The following is a 26,252-nucleotide window of genomic DNA, read 5'->3' on the forward strand; positions in this document are numbered from 1 at the left end:
AGATGGGCCAGGGCGACGAGAGCGACCGCATTGTGATCAACGTGGGAGGGACTAGGCACCAGACTTACCGCAGCACCCTGCGCACCCTGCCCGGCACGCGGCTGGCCTGGATCGCTGAGCCCGATGCCCACAGCCACTTTGACTATGACCCCCGCACGGATGAGTTTTTCTTTGACCGGCACCCGGGCGTATTTGCCCACATCCTGAATTATTACCGCACCGGCAAGCTGCACTGCCCCGCGGACGTGTGCGGGCCCCTGTATGAGGAGGAGCTGGCCTTCTGGGGCATCGATGAGACCGATGTGGAGCCCTGCTGTTGGATGACCTACCGGCAGCACCGCGACGCTGAAGAGGCTCTGGACAGCTTTGGTGGGGCTCCCCTGGATAGCAGTGCTGAGGACGGAGACATAGATGGCACCGGAGACTCTGGTGATGGTGAAGATGAACTGGAGATGACAAAACGCCTAGCACTTAGTGACTCCCCAGATGGCAGGTCTGGGGGCTTCTGGAGACGGTGGCAGCCCCGCATCTGGGCACTCTTTGAGGATCCCTACTCCTCCAGATATGCAAGGGTAAGCTATGCAATCAGCATCATCAAAACACTCAAACCTCCCTGTGGTCCCAACTTCCTCCCAGCATCACCAGGGTTCTCTCTGCTGTCAGAGCAGAGCAGGCATCCATGTGTGTGGCCATACAAAAACCACGTGGGGTCTGTGGGGATGTAACCCACACTCTCAAGCAGGCCCCATGCATGTAGAACTAGTAGACACCAAGGCCTGAGCTTGCGTACTCAGATGTGAGCCTCCAGAGACCCTTATTTTCTAATAGGCTCCTAAAACTCATAGCACAGCTTGGGGAAGGGCCCCAGTCATGGGCCAGAGAGGTCTCCATTACACCAGGTAATTTCCCTCTATGCATAGATTTTTACAGTCAGACATCCCCCAGTAAAGAAAGACACCTTGTCCAGCCCTCTTACAAGCTAATGGCTCTCTCCCCTTTACGAGATGGAGAAAGGATTATGGGAGCAGGCATTCCCAGTGGCACCAGGGGATTTGGAGAGTTTCAGCCTGGACTGGAAAGGGAGTCAGTGCCTTTCTCTTTTCTCATACGTAGCAAGTTAAATATTTATGAACATCTGAAAATGGATAATTCAGCTGCTCACTCTGTGTCTATTTCCCTTGTGGGAAATGCAAAGTATTAATCAGAGGAAAGGTTTCATTCATGTAGAAGGGACACTGTGTCTGACAGGTTTCTTTCCTGCTACTGAAGGACAACTCCTCCCCTCCTGGTTCCAGCGATTGTTTTGGGAAGGGAATGCACACTGGTGCAGTTCACAGCAGAAGTGTGGATAAAAATGGTCTGTAACAGTCATCCGACTGCTTTAAGTAGGTATCGCCTCATGCTATGAGAATAATTACATTAATTAGGGCTTGATTCTGCTGAAATCAAAAGTACTGAAAACATTTGTTTCAGGAACAGCAGCAGGATTTACTCCCAAGCTAGTAAAATTGATAACTAGGGAAACTGATGGAGGATAGTGCCTTCATAAAGAAAGTGGTTGGCATAGTCTCTACTCTTAAATGTACCTTTGTTACACCTTAATTTCTGCCAGCCCTCAGAAGGGATGAGAGATGCTTTGCTGGGGGAGGATGATCAGTGTTCCTGAGAAGTGAGATCAGATTAGGGAGAAAATTGGATGGATGGATGGATGGATGGATGGATGGATGGATGGATGGATGGATGGATGGATGGATGGATGGATGGATGGATGGATGGATGGAGGATGGATGGATGGAGGAGAGAAAAGTGGAAATGCAAGGAGCAGGGAGAGGGGAGCTGGCTGTGTATGAATGGGTGGTGGAATAGCAGCTGCCGGAGACTTGGTCTGAGCAGAGATCTCCAGCAGGGAGACACCAGGTCTGCAAACTGAATGAATGAGGAAAGCTGGAGCAGAGCCTGGAGTTATATCGTGCTGCATTTCTAAAGATTCTTGTTTGCACACCCCTTGGAGACTTTCTCTGTGAACAAAGGAGCTCATATTTTAAATTAATCCCTTTAAACAGCATGGAGGATAAAGGAATAATAGAATATTTACCACCAGATGGAAAGATGATGCTGTTGTATTGCAGCTTTCAAATACCTGATTTTTGCCAAGGGAACATGGAAAGGGAAAGGCAAGGTTAGAGGGTATCCTTCAAAATGCTTGGTTTCCATTAATCAAGCCCAGTGTTAGCAGGCAATCTGAATAGCAGATCTCTCTGGTACCCAGGAATCTGTTGGTAAAACACATTTCAAGTGAAAGTAATGTGCTTGTTCAAGGTTTTGGGAAATGGTTTGAAAGCCAAATGGATAATGTTGTCCCAGTGAAAAGGATACAGAGGTTAAAACACTCTTTTTCTTGGAGGCATTATAATATTTTAGGAGAAGGACAAAAATCGATAACAAATATTAGGAGTTTTTGTGATGCACAGGCTGGAATTCTAGAAGGATATAAATTTTCTACGGGTATTTCTATTTAGCAGTAGGTGTTTTATAAAATGATTTGGTTTTGTTGAGGTCTTTTTTTGAGGGGATGATGTACCATTTATTCACAATCTCCTGTGCATACCTGTTAGAATTCAATTCCTGATTTACCTCTAACTTGTCCTTTCCTCAGAAGATTGTTAAGACTAGATAAATATGAGTACTCAATATTTAATGGGTTAAATATGATTCTTTAACTTGTATCTATGGAGACGTAGGCCACATGCATTAATATTTTGCATGAAGGAAGATGGCTTTCCTCATCAACATGTACACACATTGTCCATTAAGAAGACATTATAGGATACTTAACATTTCCTAATAAAAGCCATACATTATGGTTATGGATGTAAAAAGAGATGGGAGTTTGATTTATACTGCTGTAACCTGACACAGGCATTGCAAAAAGACCTGAAGCTCACAATAGCTAATTTATAGTAAAATAATTGATAACATCATTAACAAGTGAATGGTATATTAAGGCAATTATTGGTAGAGTCAGGCAACAAATCTACTGTTACCCCACTTCTAATTGAATCTGTTACTTTCAGTTACAAACTGCAATTTAGTTGTGTAAAAATCTAAATTCACACTGCTATTTTGTCAAAAAGAAAATCACAAAATTTTCTCTTCCTAAATGGAACTGGGACCTCTACTAAGGGTGGTTATTACACTTCTTTGATGTTTACATATGGCATCAAAATGCATGTCAAAATAACATCTCAATGTAAGCATCAGTTTACATAACCATTATGGTGTTACGCTTGGGCAAGTAAAAGGAATACAGTCTCTGAATATTAAGATTAAATTAAATTCTGCTTATCTATACAGAGCAAGATTCTCTGGACTGTATCTGGTATGCTAGATCAGTGAATGTTTAGGAACTGTCTATGAAAAGCTCAGCATTTACTCAAATCCAGCCATTCTTGGAGGATTTTGATGGACACTGCTTGCAAATACAAGTACATTTGGCTGTTTTTCTTCACCTCCACCTGACTCACACTAAATTACTTCTGATCTCATTGTAGACAGCCAGGGAAGACTGGGAGTGCATTTGTGTACGTCAGGCAAAATCAGCTAACTCTGCAAATTTTGTTTATTTCTTACTTTGATTAAGCAAAGCTCCTAATCACTAATCATTTGTATTTAGGTGCAACATAGTCAACAGTTGCTTGTTAAAACAATAGTGGCCCATTTTAATTAATTTCAAGTTTTCTCCATGCTAATTTCTTAGTAATGTAGTTCTTTCTAAAAAGAAGAAACACTTCAAAAATTGCATCATCTTCTATATTTGTAATAAACAAAGATAGTTTGTTTCAAATGACAGACTGCCTTAGACATCTATCTTAGTAAGACAAACAGGTATTAAACTTCTCAACTTAAAGAATCCACATTTGGATATTAGAGGCAATACCTTGTGCCTGGAGATCTGAACAGAGTAACAAAAGGTGATGGGAAAGATCCAGGGATCCTGGATGATTGTCAAAATCATCTGTCCAGACAGCTAAATATCACTGAACATACCTAAAACTGATGTTTCTATGAAGCTCATTAGAACTGTCTCTTTTGCATCATCAGACAACTTAGTAAATTTATTTTTTCTAAGTAGGCAGAAAGGGGTAAATAGAGTTAGCCAGAAAGCTATGCTAAAGCAGCAGAGAGTTACACTGTGGTGGAGTTCCTGCCCTCTGTACTTACTTGACTTCATAGGTCCCTCAGTACACAAATCTGTGAAAAATATTTTCTTGGCATCCTCTCTCCTTCATATTTATGTCTGGTCATGCTGTTCTTCCACTAGTAAAGCTCCCACTGACTTCCTGGTGAGTTTGGCCCGCAGGTATCTAACATATTTATTCCCCTTCCTCCTCCTCCTCCACAGCAGGATAAGGTTGTGTTTGTGTTAATTCACATTCCTTGGGTTACTCAGTGTTTGAGAATGAGGAGCTTTCAGCTGAGATTGTGCACTACTGCTCACATTCAAATTGGACAGTTCAGGTTTTTTAATGAACTCTCAGGAAAGCTCTTGTAGTCCTTCCAAATAAACCTTTTTACTGTTTTTTAAATAAAAGCTGGTTAGGGTCCTATGGAAAGTTCTCAACAGCTTGACTTGCAATCCTGGCATATGCTGTACCACTTTGATCTGTAAGAGGAAAAGTAAAACTCTCACTCACCCTTCCCTCATGTTTCCCCTTCACATCCTGCAGAAGAATCTGCTTTCCTCAGTGGGTGACTTTTGAAGGACGAGTTTCTGACACCGAGAAGGAGACAGGAAAAAGGATAGTGGTAAAGAGATGAGAAAAAGGTATTCCCCAGGGATTTCTTCCAGCTTTCTTTTGTGCATTCAAGAGCATTTCAGCCTTGCTGTGTTCATTTAAACTGATTTTTCTCTCTATAAAGTAACACTCATAGGTATGAAAAGACTTATGGGATCCTAGATCCTGAATAACCAACTGTCTTAAGGATTAAAGGCTGGGTTGATTCTGCTCATTCCTTACCCCTGGCCAGCACAGCTTAGCTCAGGAATTGAGGCAGATATCAGGGAGCGGCAGCAGATACTCCTCATCCTTCACAAGGGGAGCTTATTCCACAGATGTGTGATGCGGGACACGCTTGGCACAGGAGCACTTCACGGACAGTGGTCTGGAGCCTCCCACCCCGCAGGAGCAGACAGGGACAGAGGGGCTGAGAGCTGCCCCACTCGCTTCCCTCTACGCTCCTCAGGGCCAGCTTCCAAGGGGCCCTGGTGGAGCTGCTCTCCCACCTTGAACCTTTCTGGAAGGTGTCTCCTGCAGAGCCATATCTAATCCTGCACTGAAGCTGGCTGCAGGAATTCTCACCATATACTGTGACAATTAACGAGAAAGCCTAATTTTAACTGCATGCTGCATTACAGCTCTGGAAAAACGAGAATCTTTCCACATCCAATGAGGTTTCCCTTGCACTTGTAGTATAATGGAATTACAGACATCTATTAACTACCATTCTATCATTCATTGTTAATATAGTTCCTAAAATTTCACTTTATTCCTATTTTCTCCGATCAAGGAACATATTACTGCAAATCCTTATATAACCCACTAGTAAGCATGGTAGTCTTCTCTGCATCCTGCCCAAAGAGACCTTTGCAATGCCAGTTAGAAAGTGTTCACTGCTCCAAGTCCCACATCCAGCCCCTATCAAATTGGTCATGGTGGGAGCAGCTAGACAAGTAACTCCTGGGAATTATCCATCCAAACTCAGAAGTAATACCTTTTTAAACTACCACACACACAAAAATTTAAAAATACCAGAACAGCCGTGCAAAATCATGGATTCACCATTTTGAGCTGTTCAGAAACACACAGGAAGATATGATGCCTGCCCAGCAAATCTTACAATCTCTTTGAAGTCACGATCTCACAAGGAGATGAGAGAGATGATGTTACCCACCTGACAATTCCATGGCTGCCAAGTACAGACTTAGCAGTGTGGATTCAAGGACATTTTTTTAAAATCTATTTTCCTAATTCCAATTTTATTTCTATTATTCTAAAACCTTAAAAAAGAACAGCATCTGTTCTTTTTATTCAATTTTTATCTTATTTAATTTTAATGTTTCTAGGTTACAAAATTTACTTCATTTAGCCAAGGCTGTGATTGTATGGATCATACCATCATATACATACACATATATATGCCTTCCTATTGCTGCCACCTCCTACGATGCTGAGTGGGATTTCCATATGAGGAAGGACTTCAAAATTAAACCACCCCAAAATATTTCTGCAGAAGTAACCGTGGTGCCACTAAAATCAATGCAAATTTAGTGGCTGGGTTCAGAAAGGTATTTGGCCCCTATGTACCTTCAGTTATTTTCTTTGCCCTTCTCCTGACATTTGCTATTTTGGTTTTGGTTAGGGCAAAAAAGGCAACAAAATACTGGTAATTCTCTGTTGCTCTATCATGAGACAAAGGAGGAAAAGATCTGTGGATCAATTATAATATTTATATTTTAGAACTGATCACAGAAACGTGGCATATTAGACTACAGGAATAGGAAAAACTAGAACTATTTTTCCATCTTGTTCTTCCCTTCTGCTGTGCGATCTAGAATTTAACAGTATTTGTCTTTCTTATTTGTAAAAATGTGTGTATATTTACAGTAGTACTTTAGTAAAGTCTATACATACTGCCTTTCTCTTAACATAAGGAGAGTTGTTAGCAAAGCAGCAACAGAGGGCCCAGCCTTGCTGTTATTGAAACTCAGCCAACATTACCACCAACTTCAAGGATCTAAATGAATTTTCCTGCAGTATGGTTCAGGATAACAAATTAATTGCTGTATACTGCTTTTTTTTAATAGACACGTTGTCTATTTCCATTCCAAAGCACTAAAGTGCAATAGAACTTAGCAATTTATTAGGAGCATACATATTCAAATACATGTGTTCATAATCTTTTAAAGACATGAACATCTTTAGCACACTGCATCAAAACATAGAGCTCTAATACTGACAAAGCTCATCACGAACTTATTGCCTTTTTTTACTGCAAAGGACTGTAGAATAAACCACATGACTTCAATTAATGTTCAACTAAATCATATCCAAGCGCTGTGTTTCGTAATAAAAAGGGCAAGCAGGAGTATTCAGATTGAAAAATTGGGCCCTAATTGATAATCAAGTGTATAATTTCTCATGCAAATATAGATGGCAAAACTGAGTTTCCATTTTGTATAAGCTTGATTTTATGAAATTTCTGTGCATTCTTGGGGTATAAAACTGGTAGAAAAGCCATTTTGACATCTTTGCAATTGTCTTACAATTAGGTTCTCAGTTACTATATGCTGAATTTTATCTGAGGAAAGAACAGTTTTGAAGGCTGACTTGGCTTTCCCTGCTGAATATTGAATTACATAAATATGTGATTCACTCCAAATGGTACACAGAAGTGGTAGGATCGGATGAAATCAGAGAAATCTATGAATCCATGGAGAACCACCTCCTCCCCCTGGAATATAAACCAAATGCTGTCATTTCTAGAATAATTTTTACATCTCTCTCCTGTGCTCACTAAGTAACCAGATTTTGCTATCTTCACTCCTACTCCTGTAGTGATAGCTTACTCCAGGAATATCCCTGTTTCCGTCAGGCTGAGAACAAGATACCACCCAACACGGGTAAAGGTAAAAGGACCAGGCCCTAGTGGATTTTAATTTCTTTCTGATAAGATTTATAAAATGTAACACAGGCGCTAATAAATCACGCAGTAAAAATTATGAATAAATTGTGGGCCAAGGCTTTTTGCAGTGATTGCTTATGATGTAAGACCCTTTAATGACAGGAAGTTAAAATTGCATTGTAATGGCCTTTTGTAAATGCAATAAATCTCAGGTTTCAGTGCACTGCAGACAGCCAGCAATGTGTGTGCTGCACACGAGCTACCAACACAGGCACACGCTGCTGGCACACACTTACGTAATCATGTTGATACTTCAGGAGCAGCAGTAAATCTCAGCACTGCTAGATTTACTTTGAAAAAATCTTGGGTCAGGACCACTGAGGTGTTGTGACTACGATAAATAGCTTAAAATATCATACTGGCTTTTTACTTGAAAACCTGGGAAAGAATGTCCCTTTTAAAAGGCAATAAAATGGATTATTTGTTTTAAATAGCAAAGGCAAAGCCTATTGCTACCAAGTCTTACAATTTTCAGAGGCAAATACAAGTTAAAACATACATTTTCACCTGCACAACCAAACCAAATTGATCTTCTTGTCTGAATTTTCTTGATCATCTACCCATTCACAAAAAATTACAGGCACACAGAGATACATCAACAGTTACTTAATGTTTGGACTGCAGCAGAGTTTCTCTTGCTTCCCACATTTACCCTCAAAAAACATATTCTTAAATACAGAAAGATCTGGTCAGCTTGGGTTGCTTGTTTTACACGCCTAAGAAATTTAGCTGCAGATTTCCCTTGAAAATTCATTCCAATACCCCTGTTCTGTTCTATTTATCAGCTTGGGCTTCTTGCAGTTTTCATTACACCAGATCAATTGACAGGTATAGATGGTGAAGGCCAGTTCTGTGATTTATCCAGTTGTAAATTAAATTAAAACCTTCCGTTAGAATGCTTCAGACTTGATAACAGACTTCAAAACAAAATTAATAGGAAGAAATCTCTAAAATGCTGACCACCTACGACCTCCAGCAGAAGGGAGGTCATGTCCTAGAGCAGAAAGGACACAGGCAGGCAGCAAACAGACCATCACTAAAATCCCACCCCACTTTGTAGGGCCACAGTCCCAACTACCACTGATTTTAGTGGGATCCAACCAGAGATCCATGCAGATCTATTTCAGGTAAAATTTTTCAGGACAAGGACAATTGTGTAATTGCCACAACATGCAATGCAAAAGGGCTTGCCTTCTCAGCAGCCTTTGATCTCTACTCTAAAAACACCACAACATGATCTCAGCCACATTGTGCTATTCCCGTTTCCCTTTTTAGCATGGATCTCCCCTTCTCTTCTAGTGTGGAGTTCTGCAAGAAATCTAGTGACAGTACGTCTTAGCACTTCTCGGGAATGTGTCCCGCATAATGCAGAACTGATTTTAACTCGGGGTTTTTCTGCAAAGCACGTGTAAGGACAAACCAAGAACAACCTGACTGTGCTGTGATAGCTCATCCAATACCCAGACTGAAGCAACTGCTGTGGGGTGGTGGTTGGTTTTCTGGTTTTGGGGCAGTAGCAGATCAGCTTAGGTCTGAATTTTGCTTAAGTGATAGTGAAATTCAGTGTTCTGTTGTTTAGTGTTCAGTTCATAGGAGTTCACTGTCTATCCTACCAAGAAGTCCCTGAGGTGCTAGGGATTTTATTAAAAGACCTAATGTAAATTTCAAAACTGTATAGATTATTTAAAATGCTAGTTATGTCTAAGCAGCAGGAAATCAATAGTGCAAAAGTGCATTCACAGGTCTAAAGAAAGCATCTTTTGGAGAACCTGCTCTTCTAAGCAAAGAAGCTCCGTTTTCACTGTGTCAGTGGCATGGACTACAGGCAAATAAAAGTTTGAAATTCAGTAAAAATTCTATAACATCTTCAACTCCACACCACAAATTTATCTTCATGTCCATATTACCATCAGCTACAGGAATGCCTAAAACTTTGCATTTACTGTTCTGAAAGGATATCTTGGTTGGGACAGCAGGGTAAGCCTTTGTTCTTACTAGGTGATTTTTAACATTCATTCAGAACTTTCCCACATGTCCTCAGAGGAGTACACAGACCTACATGGTGGAAATTTACTAGGAAATAAAAAACAAAACCCTAAAAAAGCCCCCAAACCTGAGCTTTGGACAAACAATTGCAAGCAACTGAATTAGTGCAGTTTATGGAGTGAGCATTTGCTAGAAGATCTGACCAAAGCCCTGCTTATTTGCCTATGTTAGCACTGAAGGATCCTCTCAGGAGGAGCATCTGCAGCATGCCAATAGTGCAAAGGCAAGTCACACATATTAACTCAGCAAATGGACATTTGCAATGGGCACAAGCACACAAGCACCACATTTTATTAGCTCAGTATAGCACATCATTTGAGTATTTGGGTATAGCCCTTTTCATTTTTGATGAATTTTACTGTGTGTGAAATCATACAAGATGTTTAATATTAGTATGTCACTTTCAAAATAGAAAACCAAAATTTCTTTGGTTACTTGCTTGGCACTTTTTCTTCTTTCTCTTACTATATGTTTATTTCAGTAGCTAGCACAATAGAGTTATAATTTCTGTGACACCTCTAAATGCTTGTTCTATAAAAACAGCAAGTTGACAGCATCTTAGGGAAGACTTTACACTATACTCTGATGTAATGTTTTCCAAACCAGCCTGGACTGCAGCAGAAGATTGCCCAAGGCTGTGATCCTTCCAAAGGTGCAGTATGTGCCTGAGCTGTGGTGGCCAGTGCACAGACAGAAGGGCTTCTCCATTACCACCTTCTCCATCACTCCTGTATCCAGGAAATCTAGCAGTCACTTCCTACATCTTCACTTCTGAGGGCAGACTCATGGAAGGGTATCACCATGTGAGCTAAAGCTTAGAATTCCCAAAACACTAACCATACATCTGTAATTTTTTAAAATGTATATTGAAATTTTCCAGTGCCTAAAGTGTTTTTTCTGCATGTGCCCAAAACTGCCTTAGCACTGTTGGCAAATAGCTTATATCAAAGCCTGGTTGATGCCCATAATTTTCCTTCACTAATAAGAGAAGTCCTTTAAATGAACTGGCCAAATACATAGTGAATATATGCTGTTTTAAAAAACATACTCAAAAACATGAGATATTTAGAGTATAAAACAGTTCCCTGGATGCAATAATCTAGTGGATACTGGTTTTTGCTTAGAATGTGAAATTTCAAATTTAATATTTTCCTCCCACTGCACAATTTCAATTTTTCATCCATCTCTGCTTGGGAGCCCTGCCCACTTCACAAAGCTGCATAATCCAGGCAGCTGGTGAAGTTAATCCAATTTGCACAGCATGAGGAGTTCACAAACCATTATACTGGGAAGATGGCAAAGCAACATTTCCCAATAATGTGGGAGAGGCTGCTCCTCTGTGGTAATTCTGGGCTACTGAATTCAGCAAGGTCAATAGCAGAAAACAGATATACATAGTGGCATTATCAGAGACTGCCTCATGTTGGCATATGACAAGACTAGTCCTTTTATTTTCACTCACTTGTTGGAAGCCAGTTCCTGGTAGGAAATAACCATATGTTGCCCTCATACATTGGACTCCACGGTGAGCCGTGCACAATGATTTCGGGATCTCCATGCAGCCCCTGTGGAGAAGGAATGTGCAAAATGCACAGAAAAGTAGGAGATTATATGCAGGGTAGATAATATGCAGAATTAAGAGAGGACTTTTTCACCCCAGAACCTGAGCAGATTTGCCATGCTGCAAAGCGAGCTCCAAAGTCAGTGTGAGGACACATCACATAATTTGTTTTGAAAAGACCTGCGTTTCCCAGGGCCATCAATCTGTCACCTTTCAGTTGTGCCATGGAAATAAAAGCATTCTTAAAATCTCTGAAGGCTGCCTTTTCATCAATATTTTACCATAAGCATTATTTTAATTTAAATGGCAATTGATTGCTTGTATTTTATTACTTTTCAATAAAAATTCATGATCACCAATAAAGGAAAGTGATCGCAATGAAATTATTGCTAGGATAAATCTGACTTGGAAAAGCACTAGACCAAGTCTTTGCTAGATCAGAGCCTTTTACAGCATGTATGTTTAGTTCTGGTTTTAACAACCAACACACAAGTGATCAATGGGCATTCTAGCTATTACATTCACTGCTTTCACGATACACTTAAAACTAGTCCAAAATCTTACTGGAAACTGCAAAGGGTATATTGTCAAATATCCCTCTCTGCTGTAACTTACCCTATATAGGAAGACTTGCCAGGGGCGCTAATGAAGCGGAGATAGTTTTGCAGTTTTACCATCTGTTATCAAATATACTCCAGCTATAAGAGAAACACAATTGTATTAGAATTTAGAAGTGACAAACATTGGAAAAAAAAATTTCTTTCATTGTTTAAATTGCTTTGATGCATAGTCCAAAGAGCAAAATGTTTGGCCAATTAATAAAACATCTCAGGGCTGCTTTAAAAAGCAAGATGCAGCAAAAAATAGTGATGGAGTTGAACATAACCACAACACAACAGAGAGGTACAAATCAGTAACCATGTCATTCCACAGCCTTCAGGTTTAGGCTTTAATTCAGGATAATACACCCTATTTTTCTATCCTACAGAAAAAAAAAAATCAACACAAAAACCCATTTGAAATGTGAATGTCATTGAAAAATATAAAAATGCTCCATGCTATGTGATGACTGTAGAGTGCTTAAGAACTGCATCCTCCTAACCTTCTTTCCATCCTAAGTAAGGACCTTTGGGGTAAAAACTCCAAAGAACACTACAGTTGAGTTTCACTTATGTGCACTGGACTAAAAATGAACACTTAATATTTATGTGAATCATTGTCAGTGTCAAGTGAGATGAAGCTTATAAAAATAGATCCAAATCATGGAATGAGTTTTAAGACTCAGTGGGTAAATGCCTCTTTACATACAGTATTATTTATAGATATTTTTTAATCTGTTCTGTCATCTTGTCTCTTAAATTATTAGAAAGTAAGAAAGAAGGAACTATGGCAAATGTAGATGAAAGAGAAATCTTACTGGGAACCGTGGCAGGAATATGAGCAAAATCCAGGAAGTTTAAAGCTGTGCTCCTAAGCCCCTTGCTTTCTGTATTAAAACAGTTCCAGCCTATTTTGCAATAAAATATGCTTTTTTTAAAACTAACTATGCTATTGAAATAGAAGGAATGGTATTTTCAAGACTCTCAGGCACCCATAAGACTTGCTGCCACATCTGAAAACCAGCTAATCACAAGCCTGTTTCCAGCATTGGGCTGAGTCCTGTCTCTGTGGTCTCGTGAAGCCCTTGACATCCTACATTAATCAAAGTCCCCTCTAGATATAAATGTTGAGCTCACCATGGCCACAACAGCAATTTCAGCATTGGATCCCAGTTTTTGTAGCTCTCTTAGAAGTCAGTGACAACTGCAGATGGTCCCTAAGTTCATCTCCAAAGGTTCTAAGCATTAAAAACTTAAAATGTTGTTGTGGTAGCTTTGTACATCTATTTATCACCATCTGACAAGGAGACTGCTGGTACTAATACTGCCCTGCATCAGCAAGGTTCTGTGAGTCTTAACCATTTATGAAAAGACTTTAAAAAGCTGCTACAAAAAGGACAACAATAACGAAAATAGAATTGGAAGCAAGTATTTGATATTGAAGGGCAAAATTCAGAGGGTTCATCCACAAGGCTTCTTCTGAGTTCTTGCAAACAGAGGAATGTTACATTTCATATGTAGGAATCTGGGGAGGTCATTCTTTCTGCAGGCAGGTGGAAAACTCTCCTTTGAAGCAATTGGAACCATTTCTTCCTTTATACAGAGACATTACACAACCTCTATCCAACAGGAAATAAAACTGGGTAAAGCAGGCAGCTCTCTTCCCTGAGAGAACATGTATCCAGAGGCTTTTGCTTTGACCATTCAGATATCATTCTTATAAGCACCAAGGTGAAATGGTTTTTTTACTCTCTTCATCCAGGTAGGATTTCAACATAGCTGTATGTCTGCTGAGAGCAACACACAGAGCTGCTCTTTGATTTGAAGGCATTTCTTGCAAATACAAGCTTTTCCTGCTCATGACTTCAATTGCAAGATCTAATTCAGACCAGTGAGAAATTATATCTAATATTTTTGTTCTAATTGTCCTAAATCTATTTTAGCAGTGAGATTGATGTGTTTACAGGCACAAGAATTGCTATAATTTAAGCAGAGGTTTCCGATGTGAATGTTAGGAATAATTGGGGTTTTTTTATTGCCACGAGGACATCTGAGGATATTGTTCATCCCAGTAGTCAACCAGGTTTTATTTAGCAGTTTCAGTCTAACAGATGCAATTTCCACTTATGATAACTGTGGGCACATAATTAATTTTAGTAACTGCAAAACTTATAGTAGAAATACTTTTATGTGACATCCCCTGCTCCTTAATTTGACAATTGCAGAAAATCAAAAATAAAAAGAGGGATTTCTGCTATGAGCTTGTACAACTGTCCAACTGCTTGTACAACTTGTACAGCAGTTTATTCTAAAGATCTGTAATGTACACAGATGGCAAAATGCTCACAAATACATCCAAAAATTATGTGTGAAAACTATATTCACAAGTCTTGCTCTGTGTTTATTGAGAGACCAGAAACTGTATTTTGACAGGAATATCAATAAGGACTTAGATTCAAAAGAAAAAAAAAATGTTTTCCATTTACTACTTACACTGCATAGGGTACTAGCTGTAATCAAGAAAAATTTCAGGATGGCATGAAACTCTCAAGCTGCATAATTCCCAATAATTCTCAGTGGAGTCCTGCTATTTAAATGCCCACAGGCCACAAAAATGCTTTTAAGCCAACTCAGTAGCCTAAATTACAAATTCTAGTTAACAAAATTCACCACAAGCCTGCAGTTTAGGGTAGAATATATTCTCTTCTTTAAATACATCTGCCTTCATCAAAATGCTTAGTGGTCACTCATTATTTTCAATCTCTCATTATGCTGAAGCAGAGACTTTCTTTTTTTTTTAAACATACAGAAAGACATGAGGCTTAAGTAAAGTCACCATGCTTGCCACCAGCCCCTCTAACATTTTTTGCACAAGGTTATTTGTCTTTCCAATTCAACTGCTTGTGAGAGTTGCAAGGAAGGGAAAACATTCATGACTTGATCTTTTTGGTGGTTTACATTTTTGGAAATGTTGCCAATTTAGGAAAGCCTTCTCACAAAACACAGACATTTTGGCTAAGAAAGAATATTGTATGTACCCCAGTTTCAGATCTAGGGTTGGACAAATAAATGTAGATACATTTTGGCAACAAATTTTTTTTTTCCTCCAATTTCTCCCCCTCCTCTCAAATAACACTTTTTCAAAGCTTTATCCTTTCCTCCATAAGAGGAATATTATTAATTTCTTTTTCTCCCCTCACACTGACTTAATAAAAAAGTGAAAATGAAAATGGTAGTCAGGGAAAAAAAAAGAACAAAGCAGCAAAATTTAAGAGGGAATACCAGGAGATAAAAAAGAAATAAGTTTCTGCACAATATTTTGCTAAAAACTAGGTAAGAAAAAAAATTTGCCTGTTTGAAATCTGAAGGACAAATATGACAAATGTTGTTGAATGTTTTCAAGGAAAAAATTATCTCCTTTTTTTTAAATTGCTTTTTATTATTTCCATTGAGTAATTTACAAATACACATCCATCTTATTATAGTCCTTATCTTGACTGAGGTGAGGGTTTTTTGTTTGGTTAGTCCAAAATTAGTTGGGAATATAAACAGCTTTCCATGTAGGTCAGAAAAAAAAAAATCTTCAAATTATTTTAAACCTGGCACTGTGTTTGTTTAGCCTTTTCTGTACATGAAAATACTCTCCCTTTTAGAAGCATGTTCTTGTCCTTCTGATAATTCCTCTTTCACCCGGAGTCTGTGGCACCAATTCTGGGTTTTAAACAGCATTTTAATCACTGCTGAATAGCTGCTCTCTTGCTCACCGAGCATGGGATGCTATGCAGTGGAGGAGCTGCAGTCTCCATCAGAGGTGAGAAGGACACTCCTGAAGTGGAACTGCAGAAATAGTGGTTGCAATGTAAGCAGTGAGAAGGAAAATGCCTGGAGAAGGATATATCTCCTAGCAATAGGAGATGGAAGGAGTCTTCAGAACTAGAAAAACAAATCACTGTAGGGAGAGGGAAGTCTCACCCCTCAAGGTTCACTGGACATTGAGGGTCAAATAGAGTCAGGACCCTGGAAAGGGAACACAGGATGACAAAACAGCATCTTGCTAGTAGAGAGAGACAGTCAAGAGATTGAAATCTCAGACTGTGGCCACTTAGAGCAATTTTTTTTTCAGCAAGGTGACAACCTAGTCAGAATAATTCAAGCACATTAGCAACATGCAGTAACTTCTGCATGTACTGCAAGCAAAGAAACAGTCCTCACGAGAGCCCAGGAGGAAGGGGGCTTGCACTAAGTTATTTTGTGGTCAAAGGAGCAGATTTTGCTGTTGCAAGTTTGCCAAAGATTAAAAAAAAGGGTTAGGCTCCACGTGAAAAGCTGCATGTATTGTGACCAGTGCTAATTCTGGAGAAGCCTTTGCTGTAAGGACACGTGAGGATTTTGGACAGCATGTTCTGATGCACTCATTTTCTTCTGTGAAGGTGAGACACCTTGATGGCTGGCACAAGAACTGGGCAGGACAAAAAAAAAAAAAGAGAGAGAAAGAGGCCAACTTCATTTCCTTAAGAGCTCTAGAGTGGATTTTTCAGCATTCCAACCTAGCCAAACTATCTTCGCCACTCAGGAGTCCCGCACAAGCATTATGTCCTTCACACACAGAGACTCTTTTCAGCTGTGATCCAAGACTAAATGGGATTTCAGGAGAAAACAACTGGCTTGAATATATAGAGCACTTGTGGAAGTAAGAGCACACCACAGGCACTTGGTCTGTCAGGCTAAAAGATGCTGTGCTGGTTCCAGCAGTGGTTCACACACAGGAATTATTCTGAGGGTGATTTTCATGCACCCCTTTGCCCTTGTTTGATCGCATTAATTTTTTTTTAAGGGGTATAGAATAAATGAACAATCTTTAATTGAGAATATTTGCTGCCTAATGAAAAGCTGTGGCTTCTTAATGTATTCTGTTCACTGAGGACTCCAACATGAAAATACCTGTAAGATTCCATGGCAGATACAGTGATGGAGCTGAAGCAACCAGGATATAAGGTAGCAAACAAAAATGTTACAATTTTATTTGGGAAGCCCAGAAATGCACCAGCTCTTGATGACTTCAAATGAGACTTCTGGCAAGCCAGAATTTCTTGGTAATGATTTATATCTATAATCAGGATAATAGAACATTATTTATCTAACTCTTCCGGGTATTGTGGAGATTAACAGTTGCACAGTAATTTAGAGATAAATTTGAGACACTAGATGAATTTCCACTATCATGTTTCCTCTAAGCAGGTGAAGTGAGGACACCTTGACACAGAAGGAGCCAAAGGTTTCTCAAAATAAATCAGAGAGATCAGAAGGCAATTTTATCTTCTCTTCATTCTGATTATTCAGCATTCCTCAATAAGATTGACAGGAAATGAGAAAACAAAGCTTTTGTGGATGAGGGAGCTAAGATCTAATAACATTTAACATTGCATCTGCAAAACAATAGTTTAAAATCCACAGAATTATTTCTGCTGTTTCAGATGAAAAATTAATGCAAGATGCACCCAGCAGATTGTGCCTAACAGATTATCGATAGATCTAATAAATAACTCTTAATTACATAAAGAGAAAAATTAAACAGACATCTCCTCATATAGGCCTTTAAAAAAAAAAACATGTAAAGTTAAACACTAACATGCTTTACCAGAACCCCACATTTTAACTGGCCCTGGCTTGTGGCAATCCCATAAAGTCAGAAAATAGTCTACATTAATTAACCCCCCGTCTCCATAATCTTTGTATTCTGACTAAAGGTTCTGAATGAAAGGAGCAAGTTATTCATCATCCCTGAAGTGCACAAGAATGAACCTTTGATTTTTATCTTGGCTGTTGTGAGAAAACACATTGCCTTCCCAGAGCAGGCAGACTGTATGAGCTGAGAGCTGTGTCTAGCAAAGTGGGTTTCTTCCAAGAGACCAACACCCTATGGAATAGGATGCCAGAGCAGATGCTGTATATGCTGAAGCCTGACACACGCTGGGGCGCTCTGAACAATCCCAGGAAGGCACAAAGCAGAGTGGGAGCACTCACCTTTTTCTCAGCTGGGCTGGCTCTGTCTCCAGGACCATCATTATATTACAAGACCTCTGACACAAAGGCATCAGGCAAATATTGAAGATAAGCTAATCACTTCCCAAGGCAACATTCAGCCAGAAGTGACAGAGGTACTGTTACAGATCAGGAGGGAGGCAGAGAAGTCAGGAGAGACATGGCAGAATGACACTGGGACCTCTCCTGGCAGTGTGTTTAGACAAGGAGTAGCCCAGTTATTGCCCTGGAGACTCAGGGAGCAAAATAGATGATAAAAGTTGCCCATCTGTGTTGCACTTGCCAATGTCTCTGAAAATGCCCTGTGACTGGGATGCAAAGCAGAGGGTGTATTGCAGGTATGTGAGCAGCGCAAGACGCTCCACTGAAATAATCTGGTAATTCTTGCTATAGGTGAGCAGAAAATTGCTGCATGCCTTGGGCATTGCTTAGGGGTCATTGTGTTCCTCAGAAATATGTACTGCTTTTGAAGGATTAATTCTACCTCATATTTACCATGGATTTATTCCTTACAGCACACAGGGATAGCCAAAATTGCTTATATCATTACCTAAATCAAGGAATCGAGAGTGTCAAATTTTACTTTTTTGTTAATTTTTTTTTTCTTGAGTAATTCCTGAAAGGAATTACTCCTTTTCCAGATAGAATAACAACAGAATGCTGCTGGAATTTTAACCAAAAAAATAACCAAAACCAAAAAACCCAAACCACCAAAACCATCCCTTTCTTCCTCAGTGTTCACTGATTATAATTAAGGTAAAGTTAATCAAAACTCAAAGCAAGACCCAAAAAAAAAAAGGTCAAAAAGCAATTATATTAGAAATATGTTCCCCAGTCAATTGCTTGCTTTTCAGGCTTTAGCTGTGTGGCAATTTCAGTACTTATGCAACCACCATAGAATTTTCTAGGTCTGACTTTTACTTGAGAAGCAGAAACTTCTCACCAACCAACCCCTTCAGGTCCAAGCACAGGAACTTTTTTGTCATGGGGGTGGGGTGGGGGGGGAGGAATGAGCTTCCTTCACACCCTCAGCCCCCTCAGATGCCACCACTGCATCACAGAAGAAACCATCACGCACCTTCCCGCTTACTGCAGATCCAGTCAAGGACACTTTGAATCAGCCGGGAGACACCGCCTCGTAGCACACAGCCCCTGCAGGGAGAAATCCTCTGGGGAAATCAGTTTATGGCAGATTTCATACTGTGCCAGGTTAACAGCATATGTATCCCTGTCCTTTTAGCACAGGTTGGAAAGAACAGTGTTTGCTAAGGCTACATAGCCAAAAAGCACACTTTAAAAATACACGCTGTAGTCAGATGTCTGCTTGTAACATTTATGACTTGGCAGATTGACTCGCACATCAGGCACACATTTGATGGTTAATTCTGAGCCCTAATGCAGCAGAGCAGTCTTCTACCTGGCTGGTGTCTATCCTTTTCAAAAGGCAAAGGAGTGCATAAATTATGTTTAAAAAGAGGTAGGCATTTTCTACCCACAGAGTGGAGTCACTGTAGGTGGATTATTATCCAGGAATACCGAAGAGGCAAGAAGTCTGTGATTTAACCCATTCTTTGTAATCTCCTTGCCTGCTACTGTTGGTACTGCTGACAGTTTGAAATTAGCCATATGATACAATTTTTCAGGAGGTTCTGCAGCACAGCAGCTGCATTTCAGACAGTCAGCAGGAGTTAAAGCCCTAAAGAAAGGATTTTATTCTGAAATAATACCAGCTAAACCCTGCAGTAGCATCCAGTTGTCTCTGCTGATGTTGGCAGCTATGAGGTTGTTCTAGTTTACTCCCTCACCACAAATGCACTACCAATGCCATGTCTTAGCAGAACAGGATGAACTCTAAACCACCTTACAGATGACCAGCACGATTTTGAAACCTATTTCTTCTGCAGTATCTTTACCACTGGGAAAACAAAAAGCAAGAGTTTTCACGGTGCAAACTGAGTCATTTGTACGTCAGGATACAGACATGGCCTTTATCTAGCACAAATAAGGCACAGAGATGTTTAGCTGAACACAAGCACCTGCATTTGCTCCAGCCAAGAACATGGCCTTCAACACTGAGCTTAAAGAAAGCATTGTGAATTGTGATGAAGAAAATAATCAGCATTGGGGCTGAGCATCCCTAAATTCCAGTGATTTGCCTACAAACTGCTGACAGTGAGCATCTTCAGAAATAGGACCTATAAGAATAGCCAAAAAAGAGGAGGATTTATAAATGTATCAGATGAGTTTTAGATTATCATAGATATCCCTGCTCTACTTCAATATTTCATATTTATGCAAAGAGAATAATATTGTCCTCATCCATAACAATTTTCAGAAGTTCAAAACACTTTACAAAAATTACTTAATCCTTTCAGTATCCTTAGTGAGATACACAAGTATTCTTTCCATTTTCTCACAAGATGTGTGACCTACAGCACAAAAAGATCTCACTTATTTCTTCAATTAATCAAAAGAAATAATTAACAAAAATGAGAAAACAGTCCTGGCTCCCTCTGCTTAAAAAAAATTTTCACCAGACTCACCGTTGTCAGTAGATCTAAACAGGTCAAAAACAATAATACTAAATCCAGGAGTATCTCTGATGTATTTAGCACCAATGGATGCTGCTCTAAAACCTGTGATTTTCCCTGAGAAGGTGCAGAGCAGAAATAAGGTGCAGAACTTCCATCATAGTCAGACATCTCATACCCTATAACAAAGAATACTAAAATGTTCCAGAACTCCTTCACCTTCCTTCAGCAGCCTGTGCATGGGATTGTCCAATGGTCCAGTTTTAAATCCCAAACATGCAGGATCCTTTCACACTCCCATGTTTGCTTATAGGAATGCTTTAGTTAATTAGATGAGCTCAGCTATAATACTTGGAGCATTGAAGTTCGGGCTCCTTGCTAAACAGAAATCTGGGCAAGGAGCCTGAACTTTCTGACTACCTTAAACTCCTGAAGCAGCTCTCTTAAGTAAAGCACTGCTCAGCTCTTGGAGTTCTTGAGTAGTTTTGTATTTTGTTTGATAGTTGACCCTGGTGTTTGCTGGTATAGCTGAGCTGGAATTCTTATCTGTGGTCTTGTCAGGGTTGTAAATTTTAATTTGCAACTATATTAACTTTCCGTTTCAAAAAAAAAAAAAAGTGAATATAAAAAAAATAATTATGTTTTCCCAGTCTTTTGTAACACAAATTGCAGAGAAAGATTTTAAGATAACACATGAATTAAGGGCACCATTGGCATAAAACTAAATTCTGTTTCAAGACTGCCAAATGGTGCAGCACAGGAATAGATATAAAGATTTCTAAAAATAACATTTCTACCATGAAAATTTCCCACAAAATTCCTCAAAATTATTTTGAAAACATACTACTGCCTTTTATTACTTTATTTTCCTGAGGGTTATTTATTCTTTTCTTGGAGGAGCACCCAGAGAGCCCCATTACAGAACAAAGCCATGTCGTGATAGCTCACTTAAGTAGGGAGACTGAGATAGTTTTCAATGATAATTAGTATGAGAAAAATAACCTTAATTTTTATAGGTACATATATCCACATACATATTTAAACTCTGAGAACTATGTCCTTCTTTTCTACAAATGTGGAGTCTAGTTGGACGGTACGGAAAAAAAAACCTTTCTACAGAAAATAGAGGAGATCCTCTCCCAGTATTAATCTCTGGGACCCTAAGTCATTATGGTTTTTAATTTAGAAAAGTCACTGTGATTGTTTAATGAGTTCCTGTACTCTTCTTGATCCCTCAAAATACAAACCGAAAGCAGTCAGCTTGTTTCTGCAGGTGTGACTTATGAATAATTAAATAATCCCTACACATTTGTGAATATCTCCACAGCATTCATAAAATAGTTTCTAACATAATCCAGAGGCATCTGCAACAAGGCTTTTGACCTCTTGTATCAGAGTCCACCAATCAACCCAGTTGTTTCTTTGCATATTCCTAAGGTTGTGCCCCTCCATTAGAAAAGGATAACACCAGTGGAAACAGGAATTCAAATGCTGTCTCTCTATATCTTTGGCTTTTTCTCAGCAGAATATTTTCCTGTCATAAGAAGACAGAAACTGAGGCATTATGTTAACACCCATGCATCCAATTTTAAATCCCATGCTACTCCGACACATTAAAATCCATTTTCCCAGGGAGAAGGATAGTTTCCCCAAGAGTGGCTGTCATCTTGGGCCTCACCAATTTTCAGATCTCTCAGCTCACCTTTTTTTTTTTTTTTTAATAATATATTTATTACTTTTTAAAATCATCTTTGGTCAAAGTCCAGCCCAAGGAAAAACAGATTGAGAAGCTACTGATTCAAGAAACTGATCAAGACAGAGTTAGAGCTTTCTAAGGCATCTGATTAATTGAGGCACATGCTGCAACATACCAGACATTTGTAGAGGAGAATTAGATGCCACATTGCTCATGTAGTGCCCACATACTGGGACTTTCTCAGGAGACTGCCTGTACAACCCTCATTCTTGCATCCCCTGTTCAGGGAAGTGAGTGGGGGAGCACAGCACAGTAAGGTTTTATCTGACTGGAGCAGGACACATTGGCAACTGGGAGATCCAGCGCAGCAGCCTGGATGTTATCCATCTAATTTCAGTATCTAATCTCTCTAGACACTTATAATCTGACACTCAGTGGTGTGCTCCATCTTAGCTGATAGTGAAATCATTTAATACAAGTGGGTAGTGAGGTAGGTGACAAGCTGATTGATGGCAATATCTTCATTCAAAGCTATATAGCACCACTAGACAGAGGTCTAGAGCAGCTCAGGAGTTCTCCCTAAATTTGTCGGTATCCATGCAAGTTTATCATGCCATAGTGTGGCTTATACCATCTACTAAATCATTTTCCTAAAAAGGAAAAGCCCATTAAGGCAGAGTGTCAGCATCTCACAGGATACTCAGCAGTGAGATTACAGTGAGCTTCATCATTTCTCCCTCCTGGCAGTCTGAATCTTTTCCACTGCCTTACAGCAACCAGAAGGAATGCTGGCTCCTTGAAGCCACCTGTACTTCAACTGTGACCTCAAGTGCCACAGCAGCAGAGATAGTGCTGTTTGACAAGCACCAGCACTGCCCATGCTTGGAGTTACAACTCTGTCCTGCACATCCTGCAGTGGGAGTCTGACCCTTGGAGGCAAATTTGGTGTCCAACATTTGCTACAAATGGATGAGGGGTCCAGCAAGCACCAGGAGCACAGATGAAAATACAGTGATGCTCCTGCACATAGAAAGTAATTCCTGCATATTAAAACACATTATTAAAGCATGGAAAAGCCTTTGACTCTCTATTTCTTCATGGAGCTCCTTCTTGGAGAGCCCAGAGAGCAGACTGGATCCCACAGGGAATCCCTAAAATGTCCACTCTTGATGAGTGTGCAATCAAAGCCTAAAGGCAGGCTCATGTAAAGGAAAAAGGGGCTGTACTGAGTCTATGAAGAAGAAAGGTCTGTTTCTTTCCTTTCTTAAGGGCCTTAAGCACATCAGGTTGCCTACTCTTCTCCAGCCCTTAAGCACAGCTGCTTCTAGGGAAAGCAATGGCAGAAGAGTCCCTGTCCACCCTTGTATTGCCATGGAGACACAACCTGACTACAATTTCTGCAGCCACAAATTCCCTCAAATTCAAGGGGGTTTTAAGTCTGTAGCCAACCTATTGTTCTGCCTTAAGGAAAGAAATACGGGAAAGAGTTTTCTCACTTCCATCATCACTCTCATAGAAACCGAGTCCAGACAGTTTCAAACTCACTGTTCAGACCTGCACAAGAGCATCTGAATGCATTTTAAACTTGCTCTTGTGGGGAAAAAAAAAATCAAAACACATTCCCCATAATTCATTGAAGAATACTAGAGCTTATTCTTGCCAAATTCTTCCATGCTTCATTCAAGGTCTACATCATGGGGCTGTTTCTAACCCAGCAGCAGCACAAAGATGAGCTTTCAGTAAAACCTGCACTGTCCAAGGTGCTCCAATGGGCATAACCAACATTTCCCTACAAAAGGCTGAATTTACATTGTTGGCAGTAAGACTGTGACATACCAGCATTTTACACCCTTTGAACAGTGGGGATAAGATGAAGAGAATTTTATGGCTCATGATTGCCTTTCTTAATGAAGGAGCTTTGTCTCTCCCCGTGCCGTGTGTTGTTACAGTTTCTGTGGTAACGACTGATTGCACAGAGAAAGAAGTCAGTGTAAATTGCTGGCATGTAAACAACAGCTACCTTTGAGTCTGGTTTATACATATACCTTTTCTGACTCGGTTTATGATCCTTTTCTACAAGGTAATTGTTATGCCTATAGTATTTATTATTTTCATTTAGAAGCCATTGAGGAAATGGCCTATGTGACATACCTCACATGCCACACTTGGGAAATATAGAAATACAACTTCTAATTTAGGATAAAGTCCATCTGATTTTTGTCGACACAGGAAAAATTAATTCTTTATAAAATCAGATGTGAACTTTCTCAATGAAAATGACAAAACAGAAAACATAAAAATACAGAGAATAAAATATATACACATATATATAAGCAAATAGAGGATGACATAATGTGAAAGATAAGAGCAGGTAAAGCTTTTTTTCCATACTGTTTCAATGGAAGAAATTGTTGTGTATGAATTTCAGGGAATAAAGCATTTCAAGTGACTGCAATGAAGCAACAAAGAAGTCCAGGCTTAATAGTTTTCATTTTAGAAAAACAGTTCATATGCAAAGTTAAGGTTTCAGTAACCATACGTAAAACCTTTAAAATAACTCAGGAAATGCCTTCAGAAATCAAGACTGCAATGATTGGTGCCATTTCTTTCACTACCCACATCTACTCACACCCTACTTCTCTAGAAACACATTCTCAAAATGGAAGCAGCTTCTCAAGCACCAAGTTGTGTTTCTGGTTTACTGAATTCCCAGAGAGTACTGAAGTTTCATTGAGTAGAAACTAAGGCATCCAGACAAATTTGTTTAGTCATGAAAGGAACAGAAGAATGGAAGACAAACAAGTTGCAAGAATGGAAACTCCTGAACTAGTTTTCCACCAGCTTCTCACCATCCACATATGCTTTATGAAATGTGTGTTGAGTAAGATACAGGACTAGCTCCTTAAAAAAAATGGGGCACAGTCATTCATTTCTCTCAATCCAGGTCTGAAGAATGCACCTTAACACAGAAGTTTCAGGCTACCATAACCATAACATTCTCAGCAAAATTACTTTCTTACCTGAAGGGTAAAAGTGATACCAAATATTCCATAGAAATATGTTGACATACACCAATCACTTGGCAGCCCAAATCCCGCTGCAGTCAATAGACTTATACTGGCAGAAGCAAAGTGGAGCTATTTCTTGAAGTTGCTTGACGTGCTGGTGACATGGCTGAAAATAAACAGCCCCAGCACCATATATTGGGCTGGAAAGCCCAATTGTTGGAAACCCCCAGCTGACCATGGCAAAACTGGCTTCAGGTTGGCTGTGGCACCCAGGAGTCAGGGTAATGGTGGTGTCCAGCTCATCCTGGAGCACTCAGACTCAGCAGTGCTACAACTGCATTTCCAGTGTTGCATGTGTTACACACAACATTCTTTAATACTACATTACTTCAGTTTCTGAGTGGAGAGGGACCTCGAGCTGCTTTTCACAGGGAAGTTCTCCTGGGCAGGGCTGCTCTTTGGCTTTTAGCATTTCCTTTCACAACAGGCAAGAGCTGTTCCTGTCACCTCCTGGCTATTTGTCATTGCTCTCCAACATCATATCAAGCTGTCACACCAGGACAGCTACAGAGCTGCAAGCACTTTGAGTCAGCATGGCTTCACAGTGAGGGGGATGGCCCTGGAAAGGCAGGAGCAGCCTCCCCTCCCAGCTCAACAGCTGCTCCAACAGGGACAACCTCAGGTCACCCACAGCTGCTCTCACACCAGAGGCTCCAAAGGCTGCCTGACACAATCACGTAGGCAAGGAGGAAAAAAGCAGAATCCCAAAGGCCACACTAAAGACGTCCCCCATGGATTAGCTCTGTTTTAATCAATCCAAGTGACACATCTGCCACACGTCAACAGCTTTCATTTCTCCTTGCTGTACCCTCTCCTTCCTCTCAGTGGTTCAGATGGTCAAATCTGGACCCAATCCACTTTCAGTTTGGGCAAATTCCTACTCAGGATTTCTTGATAACCCTGTGTTTGAAGGCAACCAGGATCCAATCCATGTCCTTGGAAAAGGACAGTCAGCAGATCCAGAGG

The 26,252-nt window shown here is 40.0% G+C and overlaps 1 protein-coding gene across 6 annotated transcripts in view; it reads left to right on the forward strand.

The window, feature by feature from the left end:
* KCNC1 (potassium voltage-gated channel subfamily C member 1) overlaps window positions 1-26,252 on the forward strand; it is a 123,097-nt gene continuing 96,845 nt past the window's right edge. For all 6 annotated transcript variants that reach the window (XM_012574107.5, XM_030273854.4, XM_012574108.5 and 3 more), the window contains exon 1: window positions 1-572. In XM_012574107.5, coding sequence (XP_012429561.1) covers window positions 3-572 — 570 coding nt within the window. In that variant the 5' untranslated portion in view covers window positions 1-2. The remainder of the gene's footprint in view (window positions 573-26,252) is intronic.

The sequence above is a fragment of the Taeniopygia guttata genome, chromosome 5, assembly GCF_048771995.1.
Source record: "Taeniopygia guttata chromosome 5, bTaeGut7.mat, whole genome shotgun sequence".
NCBI lineage: Eukaryota > Metazoa > Chordata > Aves > Passeriformes > Estrildidae > Taeniopygia > Taeniopygia guttata.